Raw genomic sequence first — 25,851 nt, 5'->3', positions numbered from 1 at the left:
CTGCACCGCGGTACTAGGCGAGGCCCTAGCAGAGGTGGTTTGCCGTTGCCTTCCTCCGACTTTAATGGGGATGAATGATGATGATGATGATGATGATGATGACACAACAACACCCAGTCATCTCGAGGCAGGTGAAAATCCCTGACCCCGCTGGGAATCAAACCCGGGGCTCCGTGCTCGGGAAACGAGAACGCTACCGCGAGATCACGAGCTTCGGACGCTCTAAGTGTAGAAACATGTAAATCAGTGCGGATGAGTAGGAAAAGCAAACCTGTAATGTTCGAATACAGTATTAGGAGTGCCCTGCTTGACACAGTCACAGCATTTATATATCTGGGCACAACATCGCAAAGCGATACAAAATGGAACGAGCATATGAGGATTGTTGTAGGGAAGGTGAATAGTTGATTTAATTTTATTGGAAGAATTCTAGGAAAATGTGGTTCAACTCTAAAGGAGAACACATACAGGACCCTAGTCCGACCTATTCTTGAGTACTGCTCAATTGTTTGGGATCCACATCAGGTTAGATTAAAGGAAGACATTGAAGCACTTCAGGGGCATGTTGCCACATTTGTTACCCATAGGTTCAAACAACACAAGAGTGTTACAGAGATGCTTTGAGAACTCAAACGGGAATCTCTGGAAGGAAAGCGACGTTCTTTTTGAAGAATACTATTGAGAACCAGCATTGGAACCTGACTGCAGCACAATCCTACTGCCTCCAACATACTTTTCGCATAAGGACCATGAAGATAAGATATGAGAAATTAATGCTCATATGGAGGCATATAGATAAACATTTTCCCCTCATTCTATTTGTGAGTGGAATAAGAAGGGAAGTGAATAGTACCTGTATGGGATACCGTCTGCACTGTGCCGTAAGGTGGATTATGGGGTATTGATGTAGATGTAAATCTGATCCAGTTGAACCACTCATTGAATGTAAATTGTTATGTTGGCTACTTGGAGACCATCTGCAGCTGTTCATCGAGTTCATGTTTCTGAACAACGATGGAATTTTTATGGATGACAATGCGCCATATCACCGGGCCAAAATTGTTTGCAAATGGTTTGAAGCACATTCTCGATAATGCAAGTGAATGATTTGACCATCCAGATTTTCTGACATTAATCACATCAAACATTTATTGGACATAATTCACAGGTCAGTGCGTGCGCAAAATCCTGCAGCAGCAACACTTTCACAATTATGGGTGGCTATAGAGTTAGAGTGGCCCAATGTTTCTTCAGAGGACTTCCAGTGACTTACTGAGTCCATGCTACATCTAGCTGCTGCACTATACTGGGCAAAAGTAGGTCCGACACGATATTAGGGGGTTTCCCATGACTACTGGCACCTCAGTGCATTGCTTATATAGATTTGTTGCTTGTACGTCTCTTTGGCGATTGAATTTCAAGCCTACTTTCAGACCTACTATTTCAGGCTCTTGCCTCGATTTTCAAGGTTCATCTGGACTGGAGACAAACAGCATAGTGCTGTTAGCCAAAGGAAGGGGTTCAGATACGTTCTATTAACACTTCGTTTTACCTCTTTAAGATGTGGAAAATTGCTGTAGGAATGGCTAGAGTAGTGTTGCTGATATGGAATCACTTTGCCCAGGTCGTCTTGCAGTTCTGAATCTCTTACTGTCCTGATGAAGTCTACCATAAACTGGTGCAATGATTATCATTTATCCTGGGTGCACACCTGCTAAGAATTTTTTGAAATATTTTACACTAGATTACAGTCTGGATGACTGACTGACCTATCCTTGTAACATTAGTCAACATGGCCTCCCTGTAATTCTACTGTGAATGGCTGAAAGTGAGGGGAAAGTGATGGTACTATTTTTTCTGAATCCATGCAGCACTATTGTATGGTTTAATAATGATAGGCTTGATAGCCTCTTCTTGAGTAAAAGATTCTGAAGGTAAAATAGTCCACCCCTTCCAACCTCCTGGTGAGGGCTACTCAGGAGGATGTTGTCATCAGCAGAAAGAAAAATGGCATTACATGGGTCCGAGTGTGCAGTTTTAGATCATTTAATAACGTAGGTTATATAGAGAATTTAAAATTATTCACAGATGGGTTGAAGTTAGATTAGTATTATTAGTGACTTCTTGCCACATGGGTACAGGGTTGTACATACAAAATCAAATACCAGTAAATGTCATACAGAAATAGATCCAATAATGAAGAAGAGAATAGGAATGCAAGTAAACTACTATGACCCATGTAGTGAACACATGATCATAGTCAACATACAACAGTAGTACTAGTTTATATGTTTCTTAGTTCTGCTTATCATGAAGAGATTGCAGCAATGTATGATGAGATAAAAGAAATTTGACAATTAAGGAGATGATAATTTAAATGTGATGAGTGAGTAGAATTCAACAGATGGAAAAGGATGAAAACTGTAAATAGTAGGAGAACACAGGCAAAAAGAAAGGAATGAAAGGGAAAGAGACCTGGTAGAATTTTGCCCAAGTATAATTTAATCATTGCGAAGACTTCATTTGGAAATACCAGACGATTTCAAACAGATTATACTCGTATAATGGGTGTTTACTTTGCCAATTATGATGACATATGTACTGCAACAAGATATTGGAATCTTTCAAAATAAGTAATAAATTTCAACTTCGATTTTCCCTTTAATTTATATTTGCAAGTATTAGTCGACAAAAGAGATCATCTGTCACAGCTGTTAAACATATCAATTCATTTTCCGCATGAGAGCTTCACAAGACATGTTGTTGAAACTGCTCAGTAAATCACTCGTGTGCTACGTTCAACCCGAGTGATCGATTACGGGTGATATCACCATCAATCCATTGCTCATGTGTGGTCCTTGATGGACAATTCACACTGTCTGTCACATCACGTCATGTCGCATCCTGTTGGAACGTCCTACAATGCATTTCAAATGGTGGCATCCACACTGGCTGGTCTGTCCTATCATGTCACATCACGACACTGTCAAGGGAAGAAAGTTTTGATGGATGACGTCATCCGTCTGCTGTTGATCACGTAGCCTCCCAAGTTCATTTTCTCATGATACACAGCCATGCTCAGATCTCCATATTTTGTTTCGACATGGTTTTCGTCGTTGATATCAGTTGTATGTTGTTTGTTATTCGTTGTAAATTGTTTCTTTTTGTTATTTCTTTTATTAAACTTCACAATAAATGATGAAAAATTAATTGAAGCAGTGAGGCTGCAGTCTGAATTTTGCAACATGAGCGTACTAAAGTACTTGACCTGTATTACATTTATAAAACGGATTTTTGTTCATACCTGTACTGAACTTAATATTTTAAAATGCAGTGAGTAGTAATGTGGCTGCAACATGACCTGAAAGAAGTGCTGTGGGTAGAATCTGATTAGTAAGTGGAATTTATTTGTATGTTGTCAGGCATTTGTAGTGTTTAATAAGGAAATGGACATATTGTCAGACACAGCAACCATGGCAAAATGCTATCCTTTTTTTTTTTTTTTTGTGAAGTATACCTCAAGTAATGTATTAAAGTTATTTTTTAAATATGTGTTATTGACATGCTTGTTTATTGTTAACTGGCTCTGTGGATTGTGTGGGAAACAGTCTTGCAAGCATAGGTGGTCAATATTTATTTGGTTTTATCAACTAACACCAGTACAAATAAGGCACTTGAAGTATTAATAGCGAAATACGAGATGGAAAGGAAAACTATACATCTTAAAGAGGAATGTATTGAGGAAGATATGACTATTACACTAATAATTGTACTGCAGGCAACTAAACATAACCTAAACAGACCAATTTCTCATGGTATATGATGACAGCCATATTCTGGCTGTTTAAACATCTCTGCATTTGAATATGCATGCCTATACCAGTATCTTTGTCACTTCAGTGTATTACGGGTACTATTATACGACCTTGGAGTGTACACAATGTTACTTTAGTTTCTGTGGGACGTTTGCCATCCAGCATAACGAACTGGGTTCTACAGATCATATAGCGCAAGGGCAGCCAACATTTCGGGTCACGGGTCATTCCTGGGACCAAGTGCTGAAGCGCTCAGCCTGGCTTCACATTACCCCCACCACCACACTGCACTGCATGAGTGTGATGAGGGGGAAGAGTGGAAAAGAGTGAATGCACCGCATTTAAATGGCAGTACAACCATACCGCATATGAGTTGGTTTTATACTTTACATTTCTCAACAACACAGATCACAAGCAAAATAAGGTTGCAATTATTTATTTTTAGCATGCTGAAGAGACATTATAATTTTTATCTGGTACAAATTGTCAGCATACGAACAGATGCAGACAATTTCACACACAAGTTGCCATGTAGTATACAAATATGCCAATGTACTTATTTAGTACTTACTTATGTACTTTTGGAACCTCATGATGGAGATTTGGAAAATCTACCCAAGGAAAGCTACACAGACATCATGGATAGTTTTAATGTAAAAATATTTGTAATTAAAACTGGAATTACCATGCAGGTTAATCAGTTACCTCTGCACATGCACAGGGGTGTTTTCTACTGGAACAGCAAACGGTCTCAAAAACAGGTGTGAGATTGACAGTGTGCTCAAAACCTACATTAACTGTCGTCATAATTCTTGCAAGGCCACAATGAGTTCTTCAAACCAGTGAGTATAGGGAATCGGATTGTCTTTGGTTCAAATGGCTCTGAGCACTATGGGACTCAACTTCTGATGTCATCAGTCCCCTAGAACTTAGAACTACTTAAACCTAACTAACCTAAGGACCATACACATCCATGCCCGAGGCAGGATTCGAACCTGCGACCGTAGCGGTCTCGCGGCTCCAGACTGTAGCGCCTAGTACCGCATGGCCACTCCGGCCGGCTCGGATTGTCTTTGTCAGATTTTCTTTTTAAATGCATCTCCATCAAATCAGAAAGAAGTTACCCTGCAGCGTTTTACTGTATGCAGTGGGCAGTAAAATCCATTTAAAATGTGAACTCTGCAATCCATTCTGGATGTTCTAATATTCGTTCCTGTACCTCTTTTTCCCTCACAAATTCAATCGTAGTGAGGTTTATATCGAAAAATTGTTCCAGGCATGCCACTTGACTTAATTGATATACTTTGCACTAATATATATGTAGTCTCAATACCATTTGTTCATTTCCACTGAAAACTGTTGCAATTGAAACTGGAATAAAGGGCGTGACTACAGAAATTTTACTATTCACATCATAAATTTCCTCAAGTGCTCCATGCCTGCAAATTTAGCACAGAACAATGAATCCAGTCTGTCAGTTGTAATTTTTTTGATCTTTCACTGTCATGTGAAAGTCTAAATTCTTTCTGGGTGGTACTGTAATCTCGTTTCGTAGCAAATAAGTACTACCTGTTACTCACACGAATTGAGAATTCTCATCCCCACTCATTTTAAAGGATTGTGAAGACAGATTGCTAGACTGTCTCTTTTTGCACAAACGAGAACTGGACCTGTCACCTTCCTCCATACCACCAACAAATAGTCAAAGGTAATCAGCACCGAGACCACGATTCTGTCAAACTCAGAGAATTGTGCCGACTGCACAGTTAAATAAAATGTTGCACAGTTCTCGGTACTTGTGAGAAGGACCGGGCAAAGTCGAGTGACAGGCCGGGCCTCAGCCCACCTGCGGTCCACAAACGCTGCACGCATGAAGTTTGGCACGCTCTGGCCAGCCCTGATATAGCATGTCTGTGAAGGCATTCAGTATGATGTTAAGATTGTAGTGCGCAATGTAAATAAATCACCCGTCGGTCTTTACAACAGCAGATTACGATACCATTTCTGGAAAATACCATGTAAGATATGGTGGAGGCTGGCTTAACCACAGATGTTCTTGTTCCCCAGACCACACAGGATGGCCTCTGTGGGTGAGGAAACAAAGGCGGGAGCTGGCAGTTCCACACTGACAAGGGAACCTCCCCATCGCACCCCCCTCAGATTTAGTTATAGGTTGGCACAGTGGATAGGTCTTGAAAAACTGAACACAGATCAATAGAGAAAACAGGAAGAAGTTGTTTGGAACTATGAAAAAAATAAGCAAAATATACCATCTGAGTAGTCCATGTGTAAGATAGGCAACATCAAGCATAATGTGAGCTCAGTAGTGCCGTGGTCATGTGGTTAGTGTGAGCAGCTGCGGAACGAGAGGTCCTCGGTTCAAGTCTTCCCTCGAGTGAAAAATTTACTTTCTTAATTTTCGCAAAGTTATGATCTGTCCGTTCGTTCATTGACGTCTCTGTTTACTGTAATAAGTTTAGTGTCTGTGTTATGCCACCGCACCGCACCGCAAAACCGTGCGATTAGTAGACGAAAGGACGTGCCTCTCCAATGGGAACCGAAAACATTTGATCGCAAGGTCATAGGTCAACTGATTCCTGCACAGGAAAACACGTCTGATATATTCTATACGAGACTGGTGACGGCATGTGTGTCACATGACAGGAATATGTTGTCGACCCACCTAACTTGTACATTTGGCGAATGGGTAAAAAGATTCTTCTACCTTGCCCGATTTAGGTTTTTTTGTGGATGTGATAATCACTCCCAAAAAAGTGATGAAAACATAACAGTTTGTGCGCTGCAGTCGACTGACGTCATGTGTTTCGATGTTTGTTTAGGTGTAGCTCCCCCATACTACGGCGCAGTTACCTCGCAACGGACGGACGAACAGATAATAATTGTCTGAAAATAAAAAATTAAACTTTTCACTCGAGGGAAGACTTGAACCAAGGACCTCTCCTTCCGCAGCTGCCCACGCTAACCACGGGACCACGGTGCTCCTGAGCTCACATTGTCCTTGATGTTGCCTATCTTTCGCACGGACTACTCAGTTTGTATATTTTGCTTATTTTTTTCATAGTTCCACACAACTTCTTCCTGTTTTCACTATTAATCCGTGTTCAGTTTTTCAAGGCCTATCCACTGTGCCAAATTATAACTAAATCTGAGGGGGATGCGATGGGGAGGTTCCCTTGTGAGATAGCTCAGCCAACGAAAACACACAGCCCAAAAAAAAAAAAAAAAAAAAAAAAAAAAAAAAAAAAAAAAAAAAAAAAAAAAAAAAAAAAAAAAAGATAGATCCGAGTTCAGCTCCCAGCCTCACACAAAGGTTGAAGAATTCCTTTGTGTCATGTGTTAAGGAATGCCTTAATTGAGTAACACACTTGCTGAACAATGTTATTGCATTTATTCTTCCAAAAATCTCACATCAAAAATAGTGTATTCTGTTTACAAATGAAAGTTGCCCTCAGACTCAGGTGGGGCAGGAAGCCAGACCAGACGGTGGCAGCAGAGTCGTCACTGGTCCAGGTGTGCGTACAGCCGCCTCAGCTTCTCGCGCCTGTTCCTCTTCTCCTTGTGGTTCTTCCACGGCTTTGCGGGAGCACCACTGCTGCCCTCACTGGAAGCACACAAACGACACTGCACAACAACACACAAACCTCATTAACTGACATGATTTATCGTCAGCAATGTTCTGTTTGGGCATCCCCATTAACCCGTATACAACTTGACTTATTACTAACAAGTACAGATGGAATTGAAGTAATCCTATGACAAACAAATGAACAATTTGAGTAAATACTCAAGCAGTGGTTGGGAAGGGAGTGAGACAGGGTTGTAGCCTCTCCCCAATGTTATTCAATCTGTATATTCAGCAAGCAGTGAAGGAAACAAAAGAAAAATTCGGAGTACGTATTAAAATCCGTGGAGGAGAAATAAAAACTTTGAGGTTCGCCGATGACATTGTAATTCTGTCAGAGACAGCAAAGGACTTGGAAGAGCAGTTGAACGGAATGGACAGTGTCTTGAAAGGAGGATATAAGATGAGCATCAACAAAAGCAAAACGAGGATAATGGAATGTAGTCGAATTAAGTTGGGTGATGCTGAAGGAATTAGATTAGGAAATGAGACGCTTAAAGTAGTAGAGGAGTTTTGCTATTTGGGGAGCAAAATAACTGATGATGGTCGAAGTATAGAAGATATAAAATGTATACTGGCAATGGCAAGGAAAGCGTTTCTGAAGAAGAGAAATTTGTTAACATCGAGTATAGATTTAATGTCAGGAAGTAGTTTCTGAAAGTATTTGTACGGAGTGTAGCCACGTACGAAAGTGAAACGTGGACAATAAATAGTTTAGACAAGAAGAGAATGAAACTTTCAAAATGTGGTGCTGCAGAAGAATGCTGAAGATTAGATGGGTAGATCACATAACTAATGAGGAGGTATTGAATGGAATTGGGGAGAAAAGAAATTTGTGGCACAACTTGACTAGAAGAAGTGATCGGTTGGTACGACACGTTCTGAGGCATCGAGGGATCACCATTTAGTATTGGACGGCAGCGTGGAGGGTGAAAATCGTAGAGGGAGACCGAGAGATGAAAACACTAAGCAGATTCAGAAGGATGTAGGTTGCAGTAGTTACTGGGAGATGAAGAAGCTTGCACAGGATAGAGTAGCATGGAGAGCTGCATCAAATCAGTCACAGGACTGAAAGCAACAACAACAACAACAACAACTGCTTTTCCACATACATAAGTAATTACCTCACTAATTAATTAATTAATTTGTATGTTTATTCACCATGTTTCTTATATCCAACCCAGAAGGAGTCAAGGTATAACTTACACCGACAATCAGTGAAAGAAACTGTATATTAAACACTGATGTTTCTACAAACTTTGGCAAGAACTGCTCTAAGTGTTTACGTTTTAACCTTTACACATCAACCCTTCTTACTGTGACCCCACCCTGGGGCTCTAACCGAGCAGTCAAGAAGCTGTAGTGTCCCTTTTTTGATGTTTAAGAATCATGTGTGTGAAGTGAGTATAAAAATATTGAATACGACCAAACAGACTGGACTGAAAGTCAATTGTGAAAAAAATATAAAATTATTTACAAAAAACATAACATCACTACTATGGTAGGGAAAGACAATAAAGATGATAAACAATATCGCAGTAGAGAACAGGGTGAAATAAAACATTTATATCTTTGTATAACTATAGAAGATGGAAAAGATAAGTTATTACTCGCTCTTTTGCTGTTTCTGATTCTCATGTTACTATTGTTAGATAGATATTGTGTGTAGCATTGAACCCTAGCCGATGTTCCTTTTGTTCTTTCGACTAGACAATAAAAAAGGTGTGTATCAGGTTACTGATCGAAATATATGTGTAAAAGTGAGTTCATTGTATTATTTCAAGAACATGCCAGCCACTAATTGCAATGTTTTAATTGAAAAGAGAGAATAATTAGTATTTTTCAGCTACCGAGAAGACGAAAGCAGTGATCGCTGACTTGCAACAATTGGCCACCATTAAGCGACGGACTTAATATTAACTTTTCTTACAGCTTTCCAGAAGAGCAGAAGTGATAAAATCATTTTAAAAGATTATTTAATTTAAATCTCAAAAGTTCCACGAGCTAATTTTGGGAGAGTTCAAATACATTCAGAGATACCATTTGTCGTAGACCTGTGACCTTTCACCTTGACTGTATTCAGATGAAAACCAGTTATGATAATCTTGTAGGAGCCTGGCACTCATTTAAATTGACAACATACATCTATTTTGGTCTCCTATAAAATACTCTGCTTCTAACGGTCTCACCTACGTAAAGAAAATAATTAATGCTAACCTCTTATCTTACATAGTACCAAAAAGCATAAAACCAATATAGAATATTTAAAAGAGAACCGTTAGAAAGCCCATGAACTGTGAATAATCGACAGTAAAGTTAATAACAGAAATCGAGACACATTTCAGGAGTGGGTTTAAAATTCATGGTGAAGAATATCACCAAAAAAATTCACTGATGACACGGCTATCTTCAGTGAATGTGAAGAAGAACAGTACGATATGTTGCAAGTAACAAAAAATCTAATGAATAAACACTAGGGACTGAGAATAAACCAAAGAAAGGTGAAATTAATAAGGGGTAGCAGAAACCATGTTACAATATGTAAAATACATTGTTATAAAAATGAGGTTACCAATGGAGTTAACTTGAAAATTGGGGACAAAGTGCACGAAATCAGCTACCTTGCAAGCAAAATAATTCGTGACGGGCAAAGCAATCGAGAACAACAAGGAGACAAGCACCGGCAGAGAACACATTTCTTACCAGAAGAGATCTCCTAGTGTCAAACACCGGCCTTAATCTGAGGGAAAAATTCCTAAGAATGTACATCTGGAGCACAGTATTATATGAAAGTAAGTCAGAGACAGCGAGAATACCGGAAGAGAGGACAGTCGAAGCATTTCAGATGTGGTGCTCTGGGAGGATGTTGAAAATTACCTGGATTTACAGGATAAGAAATGAGGTGGTTTTCAGCAGAATCAGGGGGGTGGATGATAGTACACGTTACAAGACACTAGAGGATAGCTCCTGGAGTACTAGAGGGACCTGTAGAGAGTAAAAATTGTACGGAAAGACAGGGATTGGAACATGCCCCACAAACACAATTATAATACAAATAACACTAGTAACAAAAGTAATAGCTTAGATTATTTTTTCATATCACCCTCTTCATCCCCATTTCTATGGGTGTCTAAACTCAACAGTAGATTGGATTTTCCCCACATAATAGTCATTGTAGGGAGACCGGTAATTGAAAGTACAAATGCAGCATCTCCTTCAAATTATAATATAAAAGAATACACAGAATACTTGCTACCGAGTACAGATTTTCACAAATGTTTGATTTATTAAAAATACAGTGCACTGCAATCCTTGCTCAGTTACAAACAACAAAATTGGCTCTGAGCACTATGGGACTCAACTTCTGAGGTCATCAGTCCCCTAGAACTTAGAACTACTTAAACCTAACTAACCTAAGAACATCACACACATCCATGCCCGAGGCAGAGTTCAAACCTGCGACCGTAGCGGCCGCGCGGTTCCAGACAGCAGGGCCTAGAACCGCTCGGCCACACTGGCCGGCTACAAAGAACAAAAACAATCTTCTTAATTTTACACTTTCCTATCAGATGTGCACTACATCTGAAACTTCGTCACTCACAAGTAACCATTTCTGTTTTCTAACATTAATGTAATTTGAGTTGACACATTTGGGGAGGGGGAGTGCATTTCTCATAAGAAAAGACATCCCACACAAAATCCTAAATACAATCAGCAAGCAGTATCATTCCGAGCTGCAATAACTACCATAAACATACATTAAACAATGGAAATTCCAGGTTGGAATATCAACAATGCAGGAAAAGACAGATTGCCGTATTTATGGTATGTAGCAATCTATAAACATTTATTAAAATTAAATAGACAATGTCAATGAATCACAGCAGATGGAGTGAGATCCAGAAAAGTAAGGATGTCACTGCTGAATACGGCAGCTTATACTGTAAGCACCATTCATCACCTACACCATTACATCATTGATGCCCTATCGTGCATGAGCTATGCTGCATTGATTGGAATAGTTGAACTTATAAGAAAAATAGATACAGAATCAAATACAAAATTACATACATAAAATTTTTTTGTGTCTCATCCTATTATAATTGCCAGAAGTAAAAGGAACAGAATGACAGGCATGCTGTAATCGCTATTGTGTGCAGGTTGCCCCCTGCGGGCATTTGTATTTGCTGCAGCGAGTACATACAAATGCCCTCATGGGGCAGCCTGCACACAATAGTGATTACAGCATGCCTGCCATTCAGTTCCTTTTACTTACATTAATTTATGTTTGTGAATTTGCATTTATTTCTGTAGGTATTTTTGTTATAAATTAGACAAAACCAATCAAGGTAGCATAGCTCATGCACAATTGGGCATCAGTGATGTAATGGTGTAGGCAACGATCGAAGCTTACAGTATGAAATCTCATTTACAGCTCCCTCATCCGGCAGTGACATCCTTACTTTTACGGATCTCACTGTGTACGCTGCCACCAGCAGCCACAATGGGTATAGCATCGTGCTTTTTATTTATTGTAGCTTATATTCTTGATGTTATGTAGCCATATTTTCATCCCCCTATACTGAATATGTGTTATTACGGTATTGTAGTGGGGAAATGCCTGAAGATGGTCTCACGAAAGGGCCGAAACCGGTTACCAACGAATAAAAATCTAAAAATGCAACTGACACTGTTCTTATTGGATTTTTAACACAATCCGGCAGATAGAATTACATGGTATTAAATTGACAAGATATTCCCAGTTCATGTCACAAAAATTGAGGGAAAGATAAGATCAACTTTCTCCGCCAGAATATTAGTTGCAGTAGAAAATAAACTAAATGAGTTGTTAACCCTCAAGTAGGCACGCCGATTTACAAAACAAGAACAGGAGCGTGGTGTACAATTTCAATAATATAGTTAAAGTATGATGGAATTAAGTGCAAAGTTTACGCAGATTGTGTATCACGATCTGGAGAGGTACCTGCTTGGAAAGCAGATTAAGGAAAGAAAAGTGCGGTTTAACAATGAAATTCAGAAAATGATGAGGAAGCAAAGCCTGTTGCACTCTTGGCTGAAAAGAAGAGGATGCGCAAGTGACGATGGGCAAAGATCGGTAGAGATTTTTGGGTCTGTGAAAAGATCTATGCACGAAGCATACAAGAACCCATGAAAATTATTGTCTGTAAAATCAGTAGTACAAATGTACCATCATTTCACCATCAAACAGACTCCTGTATGGGTGACATAATAATAAACATCCTTGATGCAGAGAAACAACTGAAAGATTTGAAAGCAAATATGTCACCAGGTCTGGATGGAGTCCTAATTCAGTTTGACAAAGAATACTCGGCAGCATTGCCCCTTACTCACTTGTACTTATTGCCAATCTCTCACCCAGTGCAAAGTCCAAGCAAATGGAAAAAAGTGCAGGTCACTCCTATAAATAAGAAATGTAAGATAACAGACCTGCAAAATTACAGACCAACATTTTTAATGTCAAATTACAGACCAACATTTTTAATGCCAATTTGCTGCAGAATTCTTGAACACATTCTGAGTTTGAATATAATATATTTCCTAAAGACTGAAAAGCTTATGTCCACAAATCAGCACAGTGTTAGAAAGTACTGCTCACACGAAACGCGGCTTACCCTTTTCCCGCACGATATACTGTGAACTATGGATGAAGGGCAACAGACAGATTCCATGCTTCTAGATTTCCAAAAAGCACTTATCATGGTGCCTCACTATATACCATTAATGCAGGTACGAGGATGAGGAATAGGTTTCAGGCACACGAATGGCTCAAAGACTTCTTAAGTAATATAACCTAGTATGTTGTCCTCGAAAGCAAGTGTTCGTCACAGATAAGATTATCGTCAGGTGTGCCCCAGGGACGTGCGATAGGACCACTGTTGTTCCCTATATACATTTGGCAGACAGGGTGGGCAGCAATCTGCAGTTGTTTGCTGATGATGCCGTAGTGTACGATAAGGTGTCAAAGTTGAGTGACTGTAGGGAGATACGAGATGACTTAGACAAAATTTCCAGTTGATGTGATGACTGAGCTTAGCTCTAAATGTAGAAAAATGTAAGTTATGCAGATGAGTAGGGAAAACAAAACTGTAATGTTCAGATACAGCATTAGTAGTGCTCTGCTTGATACAGTCACACCGTTTAAATATCTGTAATGCCACAAAGTGATATGAAATGGAACCAGCATACAAGGATTGTTGTAGGGAAGACAAATGGTTGACTTAGTTTTATTGGAGGGATTTAAGGAATGTGTGATGACGACGACGACATTTGGTGTGAGAGGTGTTCAACTGCACGATTATCAGCACCCTTACAAATTCCCAACCTTTATACAGTCCAGACTCGCCACTTTCACTAAGATGATGAAATGCTGTGGACAACACAAACACCCAGTCCCTGAGCAAAGAAAATCCTCGACCCAGCCAGAAATCAAACCAGGGACCCCAAGATCCAGAGGCAGCAACGCTAGCCACAAGACTGCCAGCTGTGGACATCTGTAAAGGAGACCTCATACAGGACACTAGAGCGACCTATTCTCGAATACTGCTCGAGCGTTTGGGATCTGCACCAAGTCAGATTAAAGAAAGACATCGAAGCAATCCAAGAGATGCTTTGGGGACTCACATGGGAATTCCTGGAGGGAAGGAGACATTCTTTTTGAAGAACACTATTGACAAAATTTTGAGAACTGATAGTGGAAGGTGACTGCAGCACAATCCTCCTGTCATCAACATATTTTTTGCATAAGGACCATGAAGATATGGGAAATTACGGCTCGTATGGAGGCATATAGATAGTCGTTTCTCCTTCCCTCTATTAGCAAGTGGAACATGAGGGGAAATGATTAGTAGTGGCACAGGTTACCCTCTGCCACACACTATATAGTGCCTTGGAGATTATGTATGTAGATGTAGATATACTTTGTACACATGTAAAGAATAGCTATCTTTATGTTACCAAGCAAAATTACAGTTTAAATAAACAACAAAAAATAAACTCATACCAACAAAACTGCTGTTTAATTAAACAATTCTACCATAAACTTTCATAGGATCCCACTGCCGCAATGTACAACTGTTACCCCATAGCAATGACCCACTCTGAGCATTCCACAGCCAAATTCCACCAGATTCAGTCAAATACCTATTCAATTACTAATTGTCTCATAGACAGCATGTGAGACATTGTGAGACTGTGGTGCCAAATTTTTTCTCACCTAACTCGCTGTTTATTTTATATGACTACTACTCACTTGGACATATCACAACACAACTTATCATTGCATATGACAGCATAACTTATCACTGCATTAGCTGAACTAATGAATGACGGGTTAGGTATGGATTCGAAATTGTAAAACAACAATGGAATGCAACAAGAAAATGTTATTTGTTGTCGGTGCACTTCATACATAGGTGCGCCCACTCGAGGGTTAATTTGTTTCGAAGATCTCAGTAGCAGGAAAGAAACTGATGTCATTTATCTGTCTGGAAACCATATAACCACAGCAACAGAAAACCTTTACCCATTATCGCCCATTGCCCTCGACTAAGGACAGCGCATTTTTCTATCATTATTACAATATATGCTACTCCAAAACAACATTGGGCTTTTGTTGATGTAAAATAAGCTTTGAGTCAACAATAGATACAACTGTTATCTCTCTGCTGCAGTTATTCAGTTGAAGATTGTTAACATAAGTGGAGTGTTTTTTGAGAGCCTGCAGATTATTTATATTTTTATTTTTGTGGCTGCATCTAAGGTATGAATCACTCCCATTTTCTGGCTGTTGTTGAGATAATGTTTGGTACTTATCAGTGCAAAAGTAGTTCATTACATTTTGTGTCTCAGTACATGAAAACTTGCTGTCCTAATTTGAGGACACTAGGTGTTTTTGTGGTAAATGTTACATTTTTCGGTCTTTACAGATTTCTTAGCCATGGCTCAGCACATTTTTAAAACTGTTGAAGAGGCAACAGAATGCTTATGAAGAAATAGAAGCAGACATAGTAGCTCTACCTCCAGATGTACATAAGCAGACCAATGAGGAAAATACTGAAGATGACTTGTTAGGAAATACATATGTGAGCAAATATTGCAGGTACTTCTGAAATTTTACATGAGAGAGACAAGACATTCATCATGTTTTTTCTAACAGAGTCTGTGGAGAGGAAATTAAATGGTGTGATCAGGTTCTGAAATATTCATTTCCTAACTTAGAGAAGAAAATTTCTTGTCTGTCAAATGAACTGAAAGAAAAGCTGTATGGTCTCACTCCCATGCAGGTTTTTGAAGGACTCTTTTCAACAGAAGTTGTAATCATGATTGTAGAGGAAACTGAAAAATACAGCAGGGAATTTAAAAACAAAATAAATTTTTCAGTTTTACCTGATGAACGTCATCTTTACTGTCTATTGTAAGTTGTCCAGTGAAAGAGATTACTGGTCTGAGAATGGTGTTATCAGTGTTCAAATAGTGAAAGATGTGATGAGCCATAACAGGTGTCTTGAACTGGAATCAATAATAAATTTCATTGATAAAGAAAGGCCAATGAAAACAAGAGTGACAAATCTTCCAAAAATATTAAGTTCAATATTATGCCATCAGCAGAGGCTCTGGTAAAAAATTCTCAAAATTGGGGAGTCTTTCAGGAAAACCTGGCAGTTGAAATGATTGTGAGATATTATGTGCATCACTCTGTAACGCAGTTTATCAGACTGAAGTCCATATGCTTCGGATATAAACTTTGGGCCGTATGTGGTGCTGATGACTATTCTTACAATTGCTTACTGTATTCCAGGAAGGACAAGAGTGATGACAATGCAAATCTACAACAGGGTTCCAAAGTAGTTTTGAAAATGTTGACCATTATTGATGAGCTGAACAGTTACAAAGTATTTTTTGACAATTACTTTACTAGTCATGACCTGCCAATCCAACTGAAGGGAACTGGGATTCCATGCAAGTGGAACTATAAGAGAAAGCAGAACAAGGAAATGCCCCTGTCATCAGATAATGTTATTAAAAAGAAAGAAAGAGGATACTTTGAGTTCAGATTTGACAGAGAGAAGGAAATTTTGATCATAAATTGGAATGACAACAAGCGTGTTAACACTAGCAACTAATTTCAACACTGTGCTTCCTACTGTCAAAGTCCAATGTTGGAATTCATCCCAAAAAGAAAAGGTCAGTGTTCCACAATCATGTGCATTGAATATATACAAAAAATTTCATAGGAGGCATCAATCTTCAAGGCTGGCTAATAAAGAAACATACCACTGCAGTGCATGGTAAAACCTGGTACTGGTGCCTTTTTACGAGGATGGTAAATGTGACTGTTGTGAGTACATACTTGGCTTTCAAGAGATGCAATGAAGAAACTACTCTTTCAGTGAAAGAATTCAGAAGACAGACTGAGAGAACAAACCTGAAGAAAGGTCTTGGAATGAGGTCAGCTAAGGGAAAAGATAACAAAACTCATCTCACCTTCTAGGAGTAATCAACTGCCAGATTTTCCTGAAAGACTCCCAAATTTTGATCATTTTTTACCAGAGCCTCTGCATATGGTGTAATATTGAATTTAATACTTTTGAAAGATAGACGGTATTACCAGAGCTGCACATTATCCAGAAGCATGAAAAGCAATGACAATGGCAATATGATAACTGCAAAGCAAAGCTGAGAACATATTGTGGGAAGTGTAATGTTACACTCAGAATGGAATGCTTTCCCAAATATATCAGGCCTTAACAAAATTTCAGTTTTGGAGAATTTCTAGATTAAAACTTTTGTAAATGATTGTAAAATAAATAATAATTCTGAAATGTTATTTTCAGTTTATTGTTGCCAATTTCTTTATTCCTTGTCTTTTTCGTAGCAAGCAGTGTGCTGACAAAACAACTGCAAAGTGCACAGCGTCATCAAATGAGGATGGCCAAAAATTTCACATTTAGGCAACAAGTGAACAAAATTTCTTCATGTTTCCATACACTGGGTTGCCAGGACACATTTTTTCCAAAAATACAGAAAATACATTAACAAAAAATAAATTGGGCAGAAATGGGTTAATATAGGTGGTTATAAATTAGCTGAATGGTCATGTAGATCAAATATGAATAAAGCAGGCATTGTTACATTCATAAAAAAAGTGAAAGTAAGTCAGTTCTGTATAGATCAGGATACAGAAGGATGAGGTTACGAGTTAATACTGGGTGATGTAATAGTTGTGATCATTAGAGTATATACATCTCCACTGATTAATTGGAAAATTTTCATTAAAAATTTTGATGGATTATTGTGCTGTGTGTCAAACAGAAAGAAGAAATTATTAATCAGTGATGACTTTAATGTAAATTTCTGGAATGCATCTGTCAGGAAACGTGATCCAGAGATGATGGTGATGAGAGGTAATGTATTCATACAGATTCACACGACAAGTGGAAGTTAAAGAGATTTGTTTGTTTTGTTTTCTTTTGTTTTGCTTAAGGGCACAAAAACAACTAAGGTCATATGTGGCCATTTCAGAACGTCAGAATACTAATACAAGAAAGATGTTAAAAGTGACTAAACATTCAGCCCAACCGGCAGAAAGGAAGACAGATAATACAAGGACTTCCTTTTAGAGAAAGGTCTACAAAATACGCTGTACAGACAACCGAGGTCTGGAACTAAAGATTAAATGTCCTTCACCATACTGCTACAAAGGATAAAAAGTAACACACAGCTGACAGCAAGTTAAACTGATGCATACCTACCCTATGGTAAACATATTTTCAGATCTCTATACACTGCTGCTGACATTAAATAACGTAGCTCTATGTACAGTTGAGAAACATTCAAAGAAAAGAATGAGGCTGATTAGCAACACAACAGCTAAAGAATTAAATAAACCTTGACTGGAGTGAAGTTTACAATGAGCCGAATGCTAGCTCCAAAGTTCATCACATCTTTGTGAGTTTGTAACCATTTTTTAATGTGGTTTTCAAGAAAAGATAGTTCAGTGTAAGACTGAGAAGTCACTGAGGAAACCTTTGATCCCTATTGTTATCAAAGGATCTTCAAAAAGAACAGGGGGAAAAAAAAAAAAATCCATGCCTTATAATGATCCAGAAATACTTGCATATTATAAACAGGACGGTAATGTATTAAAGAATGTTGGCTGAAATTGACAGATCAGACAATAAAATAAAATCAGTACAGAACATTAAAAAGGACACAGAGAGAAGCCACAGAAGATGACGATCATTTCTCTTAAAGAGAACATGAGCATTATGGAGAATGTGCACATGTCGCAGATATTTTTAATATGTACTTTTTAAAAATATGTAAGAAAATTGGTGCAAGTACCTCAGAAGATAAAGCAAAACAGTACATCAAAGCATTAGTATACAGGACATTCAGTGAAATAAAAATTAGCTCCACATCCCCTTCTGCAATAAGGAGGATCATCATGCCTTTAAAAAATATAATTTCACATAATATGGATAATGTCTCCAGTGAGCCACTAAAAATATGTGGTCCCACAATATGCAATGTTCTTGGTCACTTTTGTAAGGTATCAAACTCGAGCATGCTGAAATATGCCACTGGTACACCTCCCTACAAGCAAGGCGACTCCACAGACATCAATAACTATAACCTACAGTCATCCTTACATCATTTTCAATTTTTTTTGAAATGTTAATGACTCCAGGGTAGTCACCCACCTGAGTATAATGGGATACTTAGCCTGGATTTCAAAACAGCTAGGCTACAGAGTCAGTTATTTATACATCTACTGAGCACGTAATTAAATCTTTAAATGATTAAATGTCACTAGTTGGAATGTTCTGTGACTTATCAAAGGCATATATGAGAATTTTTTATAGAATACTTTGTTCAGCGGACACATGGTTCAGCTCTCATTTAAAAAAAAAAAAAAAACAGAATACAGAAAGTTACCCTAGGCTATCTGAATAATATAAAGAGGTGTACCACAGGGTTCCACTGCTGCTCCACACTGTTCGTGCTTCATGTTATCAATCTCATATTTTACTTGAATTGGTAAGGACAATTCGTCCTGTATGCAAATGATACATTGTCGTTGAGTTGAGCAAAGGAGCAGCAACAGAAATAAATAATAAATACTATTTTCATAAAAAGGTGCTAGCCTTTAACTCCTCCTCCCCCCCCCCCCCCCCCCCCCCCATGAACCATCGACCTTGCTGTTGGTGGGGAGGCTTGCGTGCCTGAGCGATACAGATGGCCGTACCGTAGGTGCAACCACAACGGAGGGATATCTGTTGAGAGGCCAGACAAGTGGTTCCTGAAGAGGGACAGCAGCCTTTTCAGTAGTTGCAGGGGCAACAGTCTGGATGATCTGGCCTTGTAACATAAACCAAAACGGCCTTGCTGTGCTGGTACTGCGAACGGCTGAAAGCAAGGGGAAACTACAGCCGTAATTTTTCCCGAGGACATGCAGCTTTACTGTATGATTAAATGATGATGGCGTCCTCTTGGGTAAAATATTCCGGAGGTAAAATAGTCCCCCATTCGGATCTCCGGGCGGGGACTACTCAAGAGGACGTCGTTATCAGGAGAAAGAAAACTGGCGTTCTACGGATCGGAGCGTGGAATGTCAGATCCCTTAATCAGGCAGGTAGATTAGAAAATCTAAAAAGGGAAATGGATAGGTTAAAGTTAGATATAGTGGGAATTAGTGAAGTTCGGTGGCAGGAGGAACAAGACTTTTGGTCAGGTGATTACAGGGTTATAAATACAAAATCAAATAGGGGTAATGCAGGAGTAGGTTTAATAATGAATAAAAAATAGGAGTGCGGGTTAGCTACTACAAACAGCATAGTGAACGCATTATTGTGGCCAAGATAGACACAAAGCCCATACCTACTACAGTAGTACAAGTTTATATGCCAACTAGCTCTGCAGATGATGAAGAAATTGATGAAATGTATGACGAGATAAAAGAAATTATTCAGGTAGTGAAGGGAGACGAAAATTTAATAGTCATGGGTGACTGGAATTCGTCAGTAGGAAAAGGGAGAGAAGGAAACATAGTAGGTGAATATGGATTGGGGGCAAGAAATGAAAGAGGAAGCCACCTTGTTGAATTTTGTACAGAGCATAACTTAATCATAGCTAACACTTGGTTCAAGAATCATAAAAGAAGGTTGTATACCTGGAAGAATACTGGAGATACTAAAAGGTATCAGGTAGATTATATAATGGTAAGACAGAGATTTAGGAACCAGGTTTTAAATTGTAAGACATTTCCAGGGGCAGATGTGGATTCTGACCACAATCTATTGGTTATGAACTGCAGATTGAAACTGAAGAAACTGCAAAAAGGTGGGAATTTAAGGAGATGGGACCTGGATAAACTGAAAGAACCAGAAGTTGTAGAGAGTTTCAGGGAGAGCATAAGGGAACAATTGACAGGAATGGGGGAAAGAAATACAGTAGAAGAAGAATGGGTAGCTCTGAGGGATGAAGCAGTGAAGGCAGCAGACGATCAAGTAGGTAAAAAGACGATGGCTAATAGAAATCCTTGGGTAACAGAAGAAATATTGAATTTAATTGATGAAAGGAGAAAATATAAAAATGCAGTAAATGAAGCAGGCAAAAAGGAATACAAACGTCTCAAAAATGAGATCGACAGGAAGCGCAAAATGGCTAAGCAGGGATGGCTAGAGGACAAATGTAAGGATGTAGAGGCTTGTCTCACTAGGGGTAAGATAGATACTGCCTACAGGAAAATTAAAGAGACCTTTGGAGAGAAGAGAACCACTTGTATGAATATCAAGAGCTCAGATGGAAACCCAGTTCTAAGCAAAGAAGGGAAGGCAGGAAGGTGGAAGGAGTATATAGAGGGTTTATACAAGGGCGATGTACTTGAGGACAATATTATGGAAATGGAAGAGGATGTAGATGAAGACGAAATGGGAGATAAGATACTGCGTGAAGAGTTTGACAGGGCACTGAAAGACCTGAGTCGAAACAAGGCCCCGGGAGTAGACAACATTCCATTAGAACTACTGATGGCCTTGGGAGAGCCAGTCATGACAAAACTCTACCATCTGGTGAGCAAGATGTATGAGACAGGCGAAATACCCTCAGACTTCAAGAAGAATATAATAATTCCAATCCCAAAGAAAGCAGGTGTTGACAGATGTGAAAATTACCGAACTATCAGTTTAATAAGTCACAGTTGCAAAATACTAACCCGAATTCTTTACAGACGAATGGAAAAACTGGTAGAAGCGGACCTCGGGGAAGATCAGTTTGGATTCCGTAGAAATGTTGGAACACGTGAGGCAATACTAACCTTACAACTTATCTTAGAAGAAAGATTAAGAAAAGGCAAACCTACGTTTCTAGCATTTGTAGACTTAGAGAAAGCTTTTGACAACGGAATACTCTCTTTCAAATTCTGAAGGTGGCAGGGGTCAAATACAGTGAGCGAAAGGCTATTTACAATTTGTACAGAAACCAGATGGCAGTTATAAGAGTCAAGGGGCATGAAAGGGAAGCAGTGGTTGGGAAGGGAGTGAGACAGGGTTGTAGCCTCTCCCCGATGTTATTCAATCTGTATATTGAGCAAGCAGTAAAGGAAATGAAAGAAAAATTCGGAGTAGGTATTAAAATCCACGGAGAAGAAACAAAAACTTTGACGTTCGCCGATGACACTGTAATTCTGTCAGAGAGAGCAAAGGGCTTGGAAGAGCAGTTGAACGGAATGGACAGTGTCTTGAAAGGAGGGTATAAGATGAACATCAACAAAAGCAAAACAAGGATAATGGACTGTAGTCGAATTAAGTTGGGTGATGGTGAGGGAATTAGATTACGAAATGAGACGCTTAAAGTAGTAAAGGAGTTTTGCTATTTGGGGAGCAAAATAACTGATGATGGTCGAAGTAGAGAGGATATAAAATGTAGACCGGCAATGGCAAGGAAAGCATTTCTGAAGAAGAGAAATTTGTTAGCATCGAGTATAGATTTAAGTGTCATGAAGTTGTTTCTGAAAGTATTTGCATGGAGTGTAGCTATGTATGGAAGTGAAATGCAGACGATAAATAGTTTGGACAAGAAAAGAATAGAAGCTTTTGAAATGTGGTGCTACAGAATAATGCTGAAGATTAGATGGGTAGATCACATAACTAATGAGGAGGTATTGAATAGAATCGGGGAGAAGAGGAGTTTGTGGCACAACTTGACTAGAAGAAGGGATCGGTTGGTAGGACATGTTCTGAAGCATCAAGGGATCACAAATTTAGCATTGGAGGGCAGCGTGGAGGGTAAAAATCGTGGAGGGAGACCAAGAGATGAATACACTAAGCAGATTCAGAAGGATGTAGGTTGCAGTAGGTACTGGGAGATGAAGAAGCTTGCACAGGATAGAGTAGCATGGAGAACTGCATCAAACCAGTCTCAAGACTGAAGACCACAACCACAACAACAACAACAACAACATTGCAATAACTGCTACCGTATAGCACAGGAGGCAACAAAGATATAGAAACATAGATGACACTTCTATTGGCAGACAATAAATACACTGAAGCCACTGCCATTTATGATGCTGCCCTGCACATTACAAAAGGCGGTGCACAGTTCTTAATACACTATGTCACCACCACAGATGGCAATGCGTACTCTACAGTGTGCCGGCCCCGAGGCCAGCGAGGAGCTTTTGCAGTAGGACATTCCGTTCCTCCACCCATGCTGTTGACAACTGACTGACTCACTCACTATATTGATGGGCCTGCCTTGGTGCGAGGTATAGGAGTTTAAGCTTGGATAAGCTGTTCCTCCTGAATGCTCTCTGTTGGGAGTGTTTTTCTTCCCAGTTTGGATTGGACTCTGGTTTCTGTAGCTGAAGAACTATCTGGGCTGCTTCCGGCAGCTTCTTGTTGTTGTTCTCTTTCTTGCTGCTTCCTGGCTGCCCGAATTCTATCTTCTTCAGGCGGGAGAAGTTCACTGGGGGCGTCTGTCATCTGTTGTTGAATGTGCAGGACTGCTCGGTCAGTCACGTACCGCCAGTCCTCGTCGGTGAAGATCGGGTGCTTGTTGATCAGCTCCAGATCTGCACGCCTGACGAGTTCCCTCCCGTGAAGCTTCTGGTTCAAGGGTTCATACCCCCAGTGGAAAGGATAAGGTTTATGAGGTAGGGGAGGGATGTTGTCTACTGCTGTGAAAGGGTAAGGATGATCATGATGGGGGTAGCTACCGTCGCGCAGGGAATCTGCGATCTTGGTGAGGACCTCCCTCACACAGTTCTTGTTGGGGAGTTCGTCTTCTTCTTCTCCCTCGGTCTCCATCGGCACTTCCTGCGTCGTCTGCGTTTCTGCAGAGACAGGAGTGACGACTGCTTCCGAGGGGGCCGTCTCCTTGTTGTCAGCAGTTTTCCCCGACTGCACGACCACCTCCCTAGCAACCTGCGTTGCCGCGTCGGCCAGGGAGGCGGTCGTCTGTGTTGCCACGTCTACCCCCGTACTGGTGGGGGTCGGTGCCACGTCCGGCGTTGTGTGGGACACGAGGTACAGGGCGACCCTTAGTTGAGTCACCTCCTGACGCGTCTCTTCTAGTTCCGCTCTCTCCTCCGCCATGGCGGATTTGAGCGCGGTGATTGCGTCCTCGTTGGCTTCCCGCAGTGCTTGGCGGAAGGCGTCCATGTCGTCTTGGTGGCACAGCCCGCTTCCCCTACTAAGGTAGGAGGGCGGGGTGTCCACCTTTTCTTCTTGCTGGGTCACCTCTTCGTGTGTGGTGACCAACTTCCGCTGCTTCCACGTCTTCAGATAGCTGCAGCTGTGCGCGTTTGCAGCGTGCGAGCCACCGCAATTTACGCACTTAACACACGCAACCATGCCGCCGCATTCCCTGGCCGTGTGTCCAAGCTTTTGACACTTATAGCACTGTAATTGTGCCACAGGCTTCCGCTTCTTGTTCTTGTTGCTGCAACCGTTACTCCCGACTGCACTTAGCAGGAGCTCAACAGCAGCATCAATCTTGCCTCTTCCTCCTTTCCTACTTCTCGGCATGGCGTTGGGCTAGTGGCATTGGCGCGCGCGAGCGACGGTAACAAAGTGGTGCCTGTTGACAACTGCTGGATGGTCACTGTTGTACCTGAACACACTGCAATACGTCCCCCCAAGACATACCACACCCGCTCAGTAGTTTTTAAGTCAAGGAACGGAAACACCGAGCCACTTGCTACGACGGATGTCTCAGTTGGAGAGCCGACTATGTAGGTAAGTAGCTGAAAGTTGTAGCTAACTGTTGCAAATAAAACATTTTTTATTTTCACAGTGTTTCCCATTTCGCGGCTGATCAGAACTTACTTTCCAAATACCCCTTGTATTTCAGGATGCTGTTTAATTATCTCAGTAAAGCAATTTCTTACAAAAGTAATTATTAAGCGCTCAATTTCTTCCTTATAGTACTTTGGCTCACAGATTGTTATAACCTGCTCCACCAATGATTTCATCTCTCTTTTTCCGTAGGGATATGAGTAAACAATTTGGCCTGTTTAGCTTATTTCAATTTTAAACTATTATCAGAGTCTTAACAGCTTCTGATTTATGTTCCCAGCATTAGAAGACAGAACATTAAACAGAAAAATGTGTTCATAGAAGACTTCTGCTATCTATCAGAGATTTTATCTTCATGACTAGAGTGTCATACAGTTTTATGACTGTAATCATCCCTTTCTATGCCAAAACAAGATTCATTTAAGGGTAAACCATATCATTTTTCCTTCTAGTGATGTAAATATCTCTGTTACTCTCAAACACATATCACTGACAACACATTTCGTTTGTGATTAAATTAGATTACACTTAGTATTCCCAGCTTAAAGAGATATCTGCATGTTATATGTACGTGAACGTCACACGTAATTCTGACTATTTTCTTGCGTGCAATGAATATTTTTTGTCAAAGTGAGGAAGTTACCTCAGAATATTATCCTGTAACACTTCAGTGAATGAAAATGTGCAAAATATGTTACCTTACAGACTGACAGTATTATGGAAAGTTGAGTTGCAGGCAGGAACAACAAAAAGGCTGTTCAAACAAGTTTCGGGCTTGCAGCCGGTCGTCGCTCAATACTTCGCACGATATTTCAACTGGGCACCTGCCAGTCATCTTCAGGTGAGCCGTCGCAGACTGGCGAAAACGTCCTCCGTTCCGCAATATATAGCGTACTGTAACTATTCTGCACATGCGTCGAAAACGTGATAGATGACACACTGCCTGTCGGCAGCGCCCTCGCTGGTGGAATAGCGGAACTGCGTTGATCTTTGTCGCGGCCGTCGGCGCACCCTGTCGTCTTCGATTAGAGCAAATCGTGGAGATGATGGG

The 25,851-nt window shown here is 40.1% G+C and overlaps 1 protein-coding gene across 2 annotated transcripts in view; it reads right to left on the bottom strand.

The window, feature by feature from the left end:
* Window positions 1-7,205: 7,205 nt before the first annotated feature.
* LOC124553692 (large subunit GTPase 1 homolog) overlaps window positions 7,206-25,851 on the bottom strand; it is a 169,018-nt gene continuing 150,372 nt past the window's right edge. For both annotated transcript variants that reach the window (XM_047127595.1, XM_047127596.1), the window contains exon 11: window positions 7,206-7,437. In XM_047127595.1, the coding sequence (XP_046983551.1) occupies window positions 7,335-7,437 (103 nt within the window). In that variant the 3' untranslated portion in view covers window positions 7,206-7,334. The remainder of the gene's footprint in view (window positions 7,438-25,851) is intronic.

The sequence above is a fragment of the Schistocerca americana genome, chromosome 11 (assembly GCF_021461395.2).
Source record: "Schistocerca americana isolate TAMUIC-IGC-003095 chromosome 11, iqSchAmer2.1, whole genome shotgun sequence".
Lineage (NCBI taxonomy): Eukaryota > Metazoa > Arthropoda > Insecta > Orthoptera > Acrididae > Schistocerca > Schistocerca americana.
Note: the sequence above shows the minus strand (reverse complement) of the source record. Positions and strands in the feature narration are given on the sequence as shown.